The 14,519-nt window shown below is 34.7% G+C and overlaps 1 protein-coding gene across 1 annotated transcript in view; it reads right to left on the bottom strand.

Moving 5' to 3' along the window:
* Positions 1-10,402: 10,402 nt before the first annotated feature.
* LOC120625843 overlaps positions 10,403-14,519 on the bottom strand; it is a 54,318-nt gene continuing 50,201 nt past the window's right edge. Inside the window, exons 5-9 of the mRNA XM_039893082.1 lie at positions 13,509-13,642; positions 12,371-12,706; positions 11,912-12,035; positions 11,104-11,164; positions 10,403-10,538 (exon numbers count right to left, since the gene is read on the bottom strand). Of these exons, the coding sequence (XP_039749016.1) occupies positions 10,526-10,538; positions 11,104-11,164; positions 11,912-12,035; positions 12,371-12,706; positions 13,509-13,642 (668 nt within the window). The 3' untranslated portion in view covers positions 10,403-10,525. The remainder of the gene's footprint in view (positions 10,539-11,103; positions 11,165-11,911; positions 12,036-12,370; positions 12,707-13,508; positions 13,643-14,519) is intronic.

The raw sequence follows: 14,519 nt of genomic DNA, 5'->3' as shown, positions 1-14,519 counted from the left end.
GCCGTAACAGATATTGTTATGTTAACATAAAAAAAATGTATATTTTCATTAAATAATAAAAAATAATAAATTAATGAATTATCATCATCGTCATGATGTTCACATCAACTCATTACCGGGCCACTTTAGGGCAGGGGTCTCGTCCTACAGAGGAGAGAAATGTTTCAGGCCGTATAAATATATATTTATAGACGGTCCACCACGCTGGCCCAGTGCGGATTGGTGGACTTATGAATTATACATAATTAAAACGAAGTTCAATTTTGAACTCTGGCCGAGTGGTCGTGGGATGATGTGAGTTGTAGAAGGGTCTTCTCCTCTTTTCAAGCAACTGTGGATATTTGAAAAGAGGAGAGAAGAGAAGAACACCACAGTTGCTTGAGATAGCGCTATTATATCTGTACAAGTGAGGAAAGCCCTAGATTTTTTTTCGTTCAACCTGGCCCGTATGGTGGTCCAAAAACTCAATTGAAACTTCTGGAATCTCATCTTCAATTAATATAACCCAATTATAAAGGGTATTATATTATATTTATATCTTGGCTATAAGAAGAAAAATGGTTTCATATCTGAGGATATTTTCGCTATTAAACTAAGATTCTGGAATAAGCCGTATTTGATGAAATCGTGCAAGTCTTAATACACAATTTTTATCGTCATTAACATTACTCGGTTCACAGCTCTATTACGTCATGTTTCATGAAACTCCCAGAGAGTAAAATATAATTACGCATTTCAGACTTTTCTGAGAAAAAGATTAATGACTTTTGTATTTTTCGTTAAACGAAACGGATGACGTCAGCACTACAAAAGACAATTATTTTAATCTTACCTACACCAAACAGGTATTAATTTACCTTACATTTTGCATTGTGACATTTTTTATAGCTTGACAACTCCAAGGTCAGCATCTTCGTCTGCGTAGCACTTTTGTTCCCGTGCGGTTAAGAAAGGAATATAAAACTTTATTGAAGACAAAATAACATATTAAAGTATATAACTTCAAAATTTTCATTCCACATCGTTTGGGAATATCAGCAAAAAATGAAAAAAATACGATACACATGTTTCGTATTTTTTTACCAAGTTTCATGTGTGTAACTTTGATATAACTTTAAATGTGACGGACTTTCAAACAATCTTGCTCTTTGTTGGAAACAGAAATTAAAAAAAATCTTTATACACTAGGGTGTGCAAAGAGTATTTTCTCTAAACTTTAAATTTCTACGTTTAATCGGTCGGACAATAAGTTGTCTGCAGTCAGTCAAATCTTTTAATAGCTAGACAGGTATAGAGAACTAAATGTGCCCGGGGCTGTTGCACCCGCGTTTTTCTTAGTATGTACCGTTAAATAATATATACACTTTTTAATTCACCGGATTTAAAGGAGTTCTTTTTCGGTTTCCGATGCAATCTATCTCTACGTTAAGATTGGTTCTAGCGTTTGTGCCAAACATAGATGACGTAATGTTATTATAAATTCATTAAAATTCTCGAGATACTAATGCCCCTTTTCACTAAATCTAGGAATCGCCTTAATCCGATGCCTGTGGATGGATGTAGATGATTCCTAGAGATAAATAGTTTTACGAACTCTTATGTGATGGTTAAAGTAGAAAGACGCCGACTGAAGTTACGACACCGATTCGGTTTTTTAATACACTTAATTCCATACGCAAAATGACCAATATGATGCACACACAATCTGCCATACCTTGTGGCCAGAACCATAGACAAGTTATATGAGATACCGAACGATAATAGATTGGTAATAAACAGGCATATTTTCACATTTAAAATATTTGTATTTTATAAATGTGAAAATTTATATAATGTACGAGAATCGCAAACAAGCTAGCCTCCGGTATTTCTGATATAACGTCAATTTGAGTAAGGTTACCTACAATATGTTTTCGCTCAATTAATTTGTATTTCATCGTTATGATTCAGCCGGCTCACTTGTCATGTACATATAGTATCAAACCTATATCGAAATTTACAAGGACAGTAACAAAAGAAAATGGGATCACAATAAATCACATGGGACAATACACGCGTTACAATAGGACGCATTGGTGCGTTGACATTGCATATTCATCTTTCATGGAGGACATACCATTGTTTACTAGCTCAAAACCCTACTTCTACCGAATAGAATATCTGGTATTGAAACTTGAAACTTTGAATGCCTCGGTTAATATGTTCAACTAAGAGGTCCCGAGCCGGTACTGTGATTATTGGCACTCAGTTTTTCTGTCAAGTTATTGTTAGTGCAAGCATGGAGATTGGAATTCGGCGTTGTCTAAGCCCGTGTCCGAGAAGTCTTTAAGGCGTCGATTCCAGTTATTATATCTAGCATTTATTGCCAACATGCACTTAGCAAAGAAATAGTTTGCTGTTTTGTCCTTATTTATAGTATTAATTGATGGACCAAGTAGATGCTCGTAGCTTTAGATTTAAGTTGGCGAACGAAGTTATCACCATCCCGTTACAATTATGTAAACAAATATGTATGAACGCTTCATAAGTGCCTGTGATAGGCCTACATGAATAAAGAAATTTTGAATTTGAATTTGAATTTGATGCCTATCTGATGGTAAATTCCACCATTGTCTACAAACAGAGCAGCTCTTTGCACGACGGGCCAAGAACACGTCCTTCAACAGGCTGCCAGTGTCCTGAGGTGTAGGTGTTGAGCCTCACGTGCCCGTAATAACACCAGTTACCACGCCCTCCAAACCAGAACACAGCATAGCAATAATGCTTTGCGAAAAAAATAAGCATAACTTCCCCGGACAAGCTCGCTCACAAGAAGCTATACTGCTAAAAAAGAGAAGGCCCTTGAAAACAAAAAATTTTTGAGCGGATATTTTACTGTAGTAAATATTTTTTTTGTTTGATTTTTATAGTACCTTTTGTTTACTACCTTTAAAGTCTCGGTGGTCTATTGGTTAGCATATTCAACTTAGGGTTAAGAGGTCCCGGGTCGGCCCTATAGTTATCAAGTACTGAGTTTTTCTGTCAAGATATTTTTATTACCAGTGGTCCCGTGCCTTTCAGCTCGTTAAGCCATCTACAAAGCCAACCAACGCTCATTGGACAGCCGTCGTAGGTAAATTTTCCATTGGCGCTATTGTAGAGGGAAGGAATCCTGTGCCCAGCTATCGTAGCTTAAAATATCTGATGGAAACCAAATGGTAGCTGTACCTATACATCGGTATATATATTCTCTGGGCTTGTAGTCGTTTACACTAAAACAAACAACTTTTGTGAAATATTCAATATTCAATATTTTACAAGGATACTCTACATGTTAGTATCTACTCTGTAAAATTATATCGGCAACAGCGCGCGAACCACGACTATGGAGCGGTCACTGACCCTACTCCGCGACGTTGTCGAATCAAATGTATTGGGTTTCACAGAGTAATGCCACTTTACAGAGAAAACATGTTTTTTTTTTTTGTACGTACGTAATTAATACGGAATTTTGAAAAGTTGTAAAGCAAAAGTTGCTAGTTTCAATGGTAGGAACTACAAGGCTGAGAGATTTCTGATATATTTTATTTACCCTGTATATGTCATTTCTCACGTACTAAATTACACCATATATGTACCAAATACCTATTAGTTAAGATTTTTCTAAATAAAGTTTAATAATCCAAGGAACTTGAAACAGTTATTTTTATGTAAGACTATAAAGATATTTATTTTCTTGACTTAAATTTTAAAAATATCGAAACCTCCAAAAATACTTGTACCCTGCATTTTAGGGTTTTATTTTCGAAATACATTAACGAATGCTTTGTTAAATTTTTAACCTCTCGGTTAACTGCTATAGATATATGTTTATTAAAGTATTGATTGGTACAATAAATAATATAAATTTGATTTAAAATTAGATAGTCAAAAATATGGGTGCAATGAAATTCATACCGCAATTCAGTCTTCGATTTAATTTAATTCATAGGTGAACTCCGAGCTTTAGCTTAGCTTATAGATGTGCTTATGCAAAGTTGTGCCTAAACTTCCCACTAAACCTCGTTAGTAAGTTTACCCTCAAGTACTGAACATACATTGCCAATGATTGCGTCCTTAAGCTATTCGGATAAAGAGTATCTTGTGCATTATTCCATGTTTCAGGAGAAACAAAAGCGCAATTTTGGTATTCCAAGCCTTATCCGCCGAAACCGACAAATAAAAAAAAATCCAAAAGAAGTTTTAAAGAATATTTAAATAAAGCAGCTTTTGCAAAATTTTTGATTCGTCGGTTAAGCTATTAAGGCCCTATTGGATCTATAACAATGGAATCGTAAATAAATCAATTAATAAATACGCTACAACAATACACACATCGCCATCTAGCCCCAAAGTAAACGTAGCTTGAACTGATTCATGTTCATCACACAAACATTTTCCATCTGTGGAAATCGAACTCACAGCATTGGACTCAGTAGGCGTGGTCGCTGCCCACTGCGTTAATCAGCCGTCAGAATAAAAATTAGGTTATGTTTATTTCCGGCCCGTAAACTACAAGTACCTAAAAAAACACGTACATTTTGTTAGAAATTAATTAGGGATTGTTAAATAATCCCTTGGTTTTGTTTTTTATTGCACGACAAGTTAGCCTTTGACTGTTGTTGCACCTGGTGGTAAGTGATGATGCAGCCTAAGTTGGCTGCGGGATTACTTGTTTGGGGTAAAGCAGTTATGTTAAACCCAAACCAGTAATCGATTTCTACGAAGTATCGTACCAGAACGCTTGATCGCTTGGCGTCACGCCTTTGTCGGTAACTAACCAGTGGGTAACAACGACCAAAGCCTACTGAACAGACTGGAAACAAAATCAGAAGTAATTAATTCTGATTAGGTAACCCTGCTGGAATGGACCTCACACTTGATGATGGCCATAGTACAGTGAGTACTCACCAGCACGGTGAGCATGGGCAATGGACTATCCCCGGGGATAGGATATAAATGTACACATATATTATATGAATATTATTTCCACTTGTGCGCCAGTGCTCTGTTAGTTGATAAAGCTGTGGGAGAAGATACATTTATATCCTTTCCCCGGGGATATAATTGTTGTCTAGACAAACTAATTTAAAATACTTTAAGTGTTTACTTATGACAACCCTATTGATGATAAAAGACCGACACGCGCATAGTACCTATACTACCTTTAAAATAGATCAAATAAGTGACAAAAGTCTCTTGATTTTAATTGTACATGTTTTAATTGTTTGGGCTGTATCTGTTTTCAGGAAAAACTGGCAGTACTTTACACAAAAACTATTCGCGTTTCGATTTCACAGATAAGTCTCAGAGACAGTAAATAATGTGCCCTTAAAGCCTGTGAAGTATTGCGATTTTCATTTACACGTTGTATAAGCCTATTTTTACTTATAGAAACCTTCCATTGAAAAACACAAATAGATAGATTAGCATTGTTGGGGTGAATCGGGCTGCCATTTATTGGAAATCGGGTTACGCGTGAAGCCATTAGTCGTCCGCATGGTAGAAAAAGCGTTAGTCGCTAGCGCTGGAGCGTACTAATTCCATTGCAGAATATATTTTTGAATCACCCGTAAATCTAAAGTCTAGTTGTAAACCCCACCCGCATCTGGATTGGGAAACAACGCACAGTTACAATCTACGTTTTATAGAAAAGTCGGTTTGAAAATAAATAACGCTTTCAATTCAATGCGTATTTTATGCATACTCACCGAGTTTTCCGAGGCTTCTTGACCAACTTGCGTGTTTTCATTCGCCAGGGAAAGTTTAGAAACAAGTTTTTTAAATAAATTTCAATGGGTAATATGAATATTTTTATTTCGAAATATATAGAACTAATATTTGCATTTCAAAGTCAGGTTATAAGTAATGAAGGAACAGACGTACCTTGTTCAAACGCGATACGAATAACGTAGTATTTTTATTGCTCTTTTTGTATTTAAATATTAGTATTTCTTAAAAAAGCTTCAAATGCACTGAAGGTTTTTGAAGTTATACTTCTTTTGGCGCATTAGGAAAAAATTATGAAAGTAAATTTTTACAATGCGCGCGCACACTGTCACAAAAAACGACACCTTGAAGTTAATTCAATTCAATTAAATTCTTGTTTATGGCTGAAGTTAGCTAAAGTCAACATTTTAGTTTGACTTCAAAGAGGTTTGACAGTGTACACTTTCAATTGTCAAAGTCTGCTGGCTCATTCCGGTGATTTAATTGATTCAATTGTACAAAAATCTCAAATTGAAATGTTCACTGAAACTCGGTTGTCCGAGAATGAGATAACTAGATCATGCGTTATAATAAAACTTTCAATGTTACCTTTTTTCTATTGTTACGCGTCGTTTTTTTTACAAACGCAGGATAAGGCGAACGATAATATTTTTGTAAAGATTTTTATCTTGCTACGCCAAAGAAGTATAACTTATAACGCGTGTTTTTTTAAAGAGTTTAGTATCAATAACATACAATCCACCCTCATGTTCAATCTGCATTTAACAAAATTACTCTGTACAGTTCATATGAACAAAATAAACAGTGTGTTTTTTTAACACACTGCTTAACACGTTCATGCCGGTGGGGTTTTATATATAATACTTTTTGACCATATTTCTGACTAAAAGATTATCGACATAACACGGTTACTAATAATTCACTTTGCTGAAGTTTTCTCAGTTATTTATAATGTTTTGCTATAGAATAAAAAATACTGTACTTAGGAATTACTGATAATTTTTGTTATATCTAATTTTATTTATGCAACTATGTTTTTAAGAATGTGGAAAAGACACGGAGCGGCAAATTTTCCGTTGTGTTTTTAATTTAGTTTTTAATGTTCTGAATCTAATCTGGTGATTTCACGCACCTAACTGTGTCACTAATCGAATTTTCGGTATTAAGCTTTTATTTACGAGGCACTACGGCAAACAACACCATAGAATCGCTATAACAAATTATGGGGCAATAGTTTTGTGACATCTTGCTGGATCATTAAATTCCCTTTTACAAGTACATTAGAGCAAAAAATCACTTAAGAGGCTTGCCGAATGACAGACACGTTAAGCCTTCAACATTTGGCACAAAGCCATAATAGTGCCATAAAATTGTGCAAGAATAACACATTAAGAACATTTTTAGGGAGTAAATGTATATGCAAAGTTTGACTCGACAAAAATATTCCAGTCAGTGTGTTGTGTATTTCTATATATATTCAGGAATATATAAAAAAATAGAGCCTCGTTACTCTTTTATTAGTCAATATATTGTAAGAACTACGTATCCCGGATTCGAATCCCGAATCAGGACAAAATGTGTTTGGGATTGGTAAAATCTCAAAACTAGCCTTGATACATACCCGTGTTTCGGTGTCATATTCGGTTACTATCACTGTCGTGCGAGAATAATCGCTTAAACCTGCCAAGCCGTAGCCGTAGATTAGCGTGGTGGGTGACCTGTGACCTCTACAAGCCTGTTTCCTATGAGAGAAGAGACATGTGCTCAGCTGAAGGACGTTACGAAATTAATGATCATGGTCTACCGTATACCTACGTTTTCTATACGTATATAATCTATATTAATATTAGATGTGCCCTGCGGCTTCGCCCGCGTAATTCTGGGAGGTAGCGTATTGCAAGATAGTCTACACCTATAGTCATACATGAGATTTTTAGATATTTCACAAACATTTTTTTATCTTACGGAATTTTTTTTTCAATGAAAAGTATACTATATTATTTCTAATACCTCCAAGAATATGTATAAAAAGTTTCATGAAGATCGGTTCAGTAGTTTTCACGTGAAAGCGTAACAAACAAACTTACATTCACATTTATAATATTGGTAGGGATTATGTGGGAGTTTCTTTTGTTTTTAACCAATAGGCCAATGGAACGACTTTGACCATTTTTTTACCAATAGAAATCTAAATGAACACGTAGTAACGTAGGCTATATATTTTTTTAAATTGGCGTGCGCTGAGAAATCTATTGATGATACATAAAAGTTATGCAGTTACTACATGGGTAAAGTACTATTATTACCTTCAGAAAACCCCGGGGAAACAGACGGTTCCGCGTATTTATATAAACCGTAATTAATGAGGATGAAGTCTTGAGCAAAAATGAGTTTATTATAAACTACGTAAACATCTACAAATTTGATAATTTACGCTCAAAAAACCCTATATTCCTAAAACTTGTTAGTCCACTATACCAATATTTTGATATTGGTGAATGCTCACTCATGTAAAACATCATCTGCTCCATTAGGGATCAGTTGCTTGGAAAATTTCCATCATACACAATTTGTATTACATTTACTTTAACAACCACTAACCTTTATGAAGCCAGTTACTTCAAAGCTCATTCGATTGCAAAATAGTTTATTTTTCAATAGCTTTTCGTATTATTTTAACGCGTGCATTCTTTTGGGATGAACTGAGCACACTGAAGCGGCTTATGAATTTCAGTTGCCTGCCGTTGTATGATATGAAGCAGGTGTTGTGAAGTTTTAAAGTTTTATGAAGTATCTTGTCTAGCAGATTTTCAAATAAAAATAAGTTTTAAATGTTGTTTGAATAGTAAAATGATAAATAACAAAACCGCGCCGTTGACGGACGTTTGCCGTGTGGGGACGACAGATCAAAAAACAGTTGTCACCACACGGGTTCTTTCCGTGGGTGTCGCGTGAGAACGGGCAGCAATGTCTTCTGTGCTTTTACTACCATCTACAGCGATTACCAACAGGCGATTATAGGCAGATTGCCTTAGGAGAGGCCTTTAGTACAGCGGTGGACTGTTAAGGCTATTGATGAAACAACTTCACTTTCACATTTATAATATTAGTAATTATGTTAGGTTAGGTTAGTGTCACCTGTTGCGGTTGTGTGCGAAAGCATTCGCGTGGCCCTGCCACCAGGCGACTTTTTGGAATACCGTGGCGTTTTAACCGGTAAGTGTCCGACAAAACCACTATGCCTCCCCATGGTGCGGTGTGATCCATGAGGATTGCCACACGAAAAAAAAAGGTTAGTGTCACCTTATTTCGTAATGCATTGTGAATTAATATCACGATTTTTTTAAATATAGTTCAACTGACTAGCTGTTACCAGACTTTGAAATTCTGAAATAACGTCCTATCGTGACCACGGTCCATGCGACTGGGTCGAAATATCGACAAATCCCAATTAATAATTGTGGTATGTACCCGCTGATCTATATTTAAAAAATCTTGGTTAACCACGAAAATCTTAGTTTAAAACTTTAACATCACGAAACTAACTGTATTCTAATAATATCTTTATATTAATCAGACTTTAGATATACAAACTATTACAATTGGAAGTTCCGTTACGTTAATTTCTTGATCTCAGTAATTATCATTAACAGCATGCTTGTAGAGCTTTTTGTGACAGACCTCGTTCGGGGAAGAACAAGCGCCATGCTTATTTCTGCCGCTAAACAGCATTCTTGTATTGCTGTGTTCCGGTCTAAAAGGCGAAATTGCCGGTGTTATTAATTTCATACGATGCTCAAGACTTACGTCTCAGATTGGTGAACACAGGGTAGCACGTTGCAGTACGTGTTCTTAGCATGCTCTTCGATATGTTACTCTGTTTATAGGCGATGGTTTCCACTTACCGTCAAATAGGTCATCTGCTGGGTCCGTTGTTTATTGTTATTAAAAAAAAATTACATGAAAGTATTTTACTACCGGCCTTAAACTCTATTTCTCTCACTGCTTAATGGAGTAGGCCGTGCTGAGCTCTGATAATTTTCTTGAGCTACTTACTAACGTAGTGTTTTTAGTCTTATAAGAACTACTTCCTCCAAAGGTTGTCTGAGAGAGAACGCTTAAGCGATAAGATCGCCTTTGCACACCTTGACTAGTTTTTTATTATTATTTTTTTAATGTGTTTCTCTTTGTTTTTTTGTTATTGTGTGTGCAATAAAGAAGTCATTCATAATAATAATAAATAATTCCAAATAGTATTATTTGAGGATACCTAATCTTAGTCAACTAAAACACGTTTTAAAAACGGGATCTTTTAATTTACCATCCTTAATTTACAGTAACAGTTACATACATAGAGTTTGTGAAGCAAAACATCACTATATTCTTACAGTCTATAATTTTAAAACTATTTATATACAAGTATAAAATTCACTACTATTAAATCACTTCACTGATAAAATCGTTTTACCTGTCATTTTTATAATCACTAATACCCAAATATATAGTAGAGTAATTTATTATCGTCTACAATGAAAAATAATATCCAACATTCCTAAAGTTTCTCGTCTTTTGAAATAGTACAGTTTTTATGAAATATCCCATCTATGGAAATAATATTTTTGTTATCTCTATATTTTTAACTAATATATTTACATAGATAAACGTTATTTATTTATATTAAACAAATACTCGACTATAGATATGGGTGTAACCTTCAATAGTGCAACACTGATTCGATAGGAGAAAACGTTATTTAGTTATCAGGACTCGCTGGCAATCATCGAAATATCCTGGAAAAGAAAAATGATTTAAATTTCATTTCAAGTCCGGGAACAGCTAGTGAGTAAATTTTATGATCTGATTAGAATAATTAAAAATACACAATAGTGTACTACCTTGAAAGTGCTAGAAAAAAATAGTATCTGTTGACTTGATATGGGACTATTATTATTTTCAAATGATATACTTAAAAATCATACTATGGCATTATATTTTAAGTCTTTTGTGACCAATTTACGGATTTATTATTTGAATTTGTGTAAATTACTTGATGTTTTGCAAAAATACAAAATCTATGCATTTCAGAAATAGACGTGATATATAAATGATATAATAATTTAAATCACAATCTGTTTTAGGAATGAATTCTAATAAGATATTTTCACAAATTTAACCCGTACTATTTGCTATGTTACTTTTAAGTAATATGTATGAAGGAATTATTATGTAATATGAGTAAGCCCGTATACACATAGCCCGCATTGCTTCAATTTTGGAGCTGTAAGCGGTGCTTTTCGCAAAACTTCACACAGCACATAAGTTATGCATGAAACACGAAACAGAAACAGTTCTCACCAGAGCTTTAGGAGTAAATAGTTTAAAAGCGCCGCGACGTGAGATGTGGAGCACCGGAGACCTGAAACAATGGAAATACACTTGCACTTGTAACTTTTTAAAAAGGGCACACAGTTTTCCTGGTGATTTTTTTTCTTGCACATACTCTTTTGTATCATAAAGATTCTTATATATTTACGAACAAGTACCACGACTTATTACGTAGAAACTCTTACGTGGTAAAATTCGTGTGGTGAGATTTTGTTTGTTCTGAAAATTACTTCTCTGCTAAGTAACCTGCATAATTATTTATTTTACTTATTGATATTCTTATTCTAACCCTATCATAGTCTTATCGTAGTCTTAGAACCCTAAATTTTACGCAGATAAAATTAGCGGCTTCAGTTTAGTAGAAATGTCCTCTCGACGCTTCAATCTGTGGATATCCACTAAAAATTACGGCAAACTATGATCTTAGTCTTCGAACTATGCTTGTTGCCAGTGATGACTTATGAATCCGAAATACGATTGCTAACTATGGGCTAAGGGTCACTCAGCGGATGGAGTGAGCTATGCTTGCAGTATATTTACGTAAACAAATCTGAAATTAATTAATAGAAGAACTAGAATTACTGACATTGCTTAACGAGACGCATAGCTGAAGTGGCATTAAGTGGGACACATAACCTGGAAACCTGAAAAGCGCAGTGTTAGAAGACTTCAAAAGGTGGATAGATGTCATTAAACGAGTTGAATGTAATTAATAGTACGTATTGTATGCAATAAATAATTATGCCATTGCATACCATTTATTAAAATTAACATTTACCAGAATTAGAGTCCCGACTGCCCATGACGGGTGCTATTTGAGGCCTCTCTTCATCCAATAGAAGATAGCCGCTCGATGACCAAACAGAGAGTATCCGAGCAACACACGTTACATTTAGTCGACCCTATTGGAATAAAAACATCCTTTAATTTTATCGGTATCATAAAAGTTTTTTTTTACTAGTAACTTTCAAGTTGTGGGCCATTGTATTACTGTAACACTTAAAATTTATAAATAAATTAGACTACAAAATGCTGCCGGTGATAATGATTTTGGTCTAGTTTAGCTGTTAAAACTAGCAGCAAACAAGATATCTAACACAATCAGAAAATATCGTTTCGAAACTTATATAAAGTTAAAAAGCAACGTGAAAGTTCTGTATAATATAAATAGAACGAGCCAGTAAGAAAATAACTATTTCTATAATTTAAATTGGAAGCCATTTTAATGCTGCCATACCTTATAAAAATGTGAAGTTTGCACTCGAATAACGAGCTGACTGAAGGAGGAAGACTTATTAGATTTTTCTTCTTCAACGCTTATATTTTTGCTTGCAATTTGCTCAAGTCTCGGAACGAGTAACGTTGTGCTTTCAAAGTTGTTCTTGTGAGAGTTTGGAGCGACGTCAATGTCGCCGGGAATGTCTATAATATCAGTCGCAGCGTCCTCGTACCCAGAGAGAGCGTCCCACGGACTGAATATTATTCTATTCGCATCTTCTAACGATGCGTCGCTTATAACTTGCTGTCTTGGTGGGAATAATGTGTCTTGTAGTGGGATGTTAAGACCTTTGACCTTTGAACAATAAAAATGTATAGATAATGTTATATTGTTAAACATTGATGCTTCTTAAGATTAATTGAATAAAGTAACATAACTCAATAATATCATGCAAAATTCAATTTTATGCTTTAGTATGTATTTTATAAACATTAAGATGTATTGTGTTAAATTATAGGAGTGGTAGGCTGATGTTGATATTTAAGATATAAAAATCAGCCTTTTTAGAAGTTGTGATTTCTCATAATGGTTTGATGTCATTATTCAGAATGGTTCATATAACTAGAATAAGGCCAGGTTATGGTTAGAACATACTTAATTTGTGATTTTAATTGTTTTTCATTAGTAAATAGGTCGCTTCTTTATAATAAGCATTTTATATGTTTTCGCAGATAAATCGTGATACTTTTAAATGGTGCAAATTTTATGCCTTTGTTAGCAAAATATAGCGTAAATGTTGATATCGACTCAACTGCACTCTGGGGGCCTAGTAAAAGTAAAAATGTACCGTTTTCTGTGGCCTACTTACTTTGGAATGATAAATTTAGCGCACAAAATATAAAACGATTTTGAAGTTGAACAACTATCAAAGAAATCAGAATATGGCAAATATGATTATTATTTCAGCAAGCTTACTACTACTGAAAGAAATAGCAGTCGCTTTAAATTTTTATACTGCATTCTTTAAAGCATAGAATAATTTTAGTCATCAACAAGTTCTCATTAGAAAATACTCGTTTAAAGGTTCAGCGAAACTCTGTTAAAGAAAATTGTAAAAGAAGTATTTTTTCAAAGAAAATTCTCATTTACTCCTCACCTCATAACCGTTAAGTAACCACGTGAGATTTGCCGCCGGATCAGAAGGCGGGGAAGTGCAATTAGCTCGCAGCATATCGCCTACTGTGTACCAACTCTTCTGTGAAAGCACTTTCGGCCCAGACTCCGGTAATTCTGAGAACAAAATACTTTTCCGTTAGTTACTTAACCAGACTACTCGTGAAACTTTTCACGCAGGCAACTTTCAAATATTTATATAGCAGCACGTTCTTATAAAAGAAGTTTTCTTCGTCAATGCTAATTTTACCAAAATGTAGCCTACCTATTTATAATGTGTAAGAGGGTCTCAACCCACCATGAGAAGAGGCCAAGGCCGTACTGGGCCAGTGCAGATTAGTGGACTCCACACACCATTGAGAACATTATGGAGAACTCTCAGACATGCAGGTTTCCTTACGATGTTTTCCTTCACCGTTGAAGCAAGTGTAATTTTTTAATTACTTAAAACGCACATGACTTTGATAAGTTACGTTTGAAAAGTTAAGAAAATGCTGGGATTACAACTCCGCCCTCCAAAAGGGAAGTCGTGTTCCTACCCACTGGGCTGTCACTGCGACATGTGTTGAGAAATATTATTACGTTTACTTATTTTATAAATCATGTATAATTGAGCATGCCTAGTTAAATTATTCTTAAATAAAATAAAGAAAACGATACTGTATAAAAAACGCGTCTTGTTTTTTGCGATAATTGGCTCTTAAATGAATTTTCGGATATGTCTAAAGCAAAAAGATTGATGATTGAAAATTTCCCAAAAGCATTTCCTGGTCACGGAACCATTAACGAAAGCGATCGTTATATTTTTACAGGCGAGAATTAATTGTTTAGAAATTTGCCTGTTCATTCAATGTAAATTACTCTATTCTACCGCGATATGAAAAAGTTATAAGAGCAATATTGGAGAGAGAAAATACCGATCACAATAAATCATATTGGACAAGGGCACATGCGTTTTAATGGAACCCGTGGGAACGCCGACGTTGCATATTCA

Source organism: Pararge aegeria, chromosome 8 (assembly GCF_905163445.1).
Source record: "Pararge aegeria chromosome 8, ilParAegt1.1, whole genome shotgun sequence".
Classification (NCBI taxonomy): domain Eukaryota; kingdom Metazoa; phylum Arthropoda; class Insecta; order Lepidoptera; family Nymphalidae; genus Pararge; species Pararge aegeria.
Note: the sequence above shows the minus strand (reverse complement) of the source record. Positions and strands in the feature narration are given on the sequence as shown.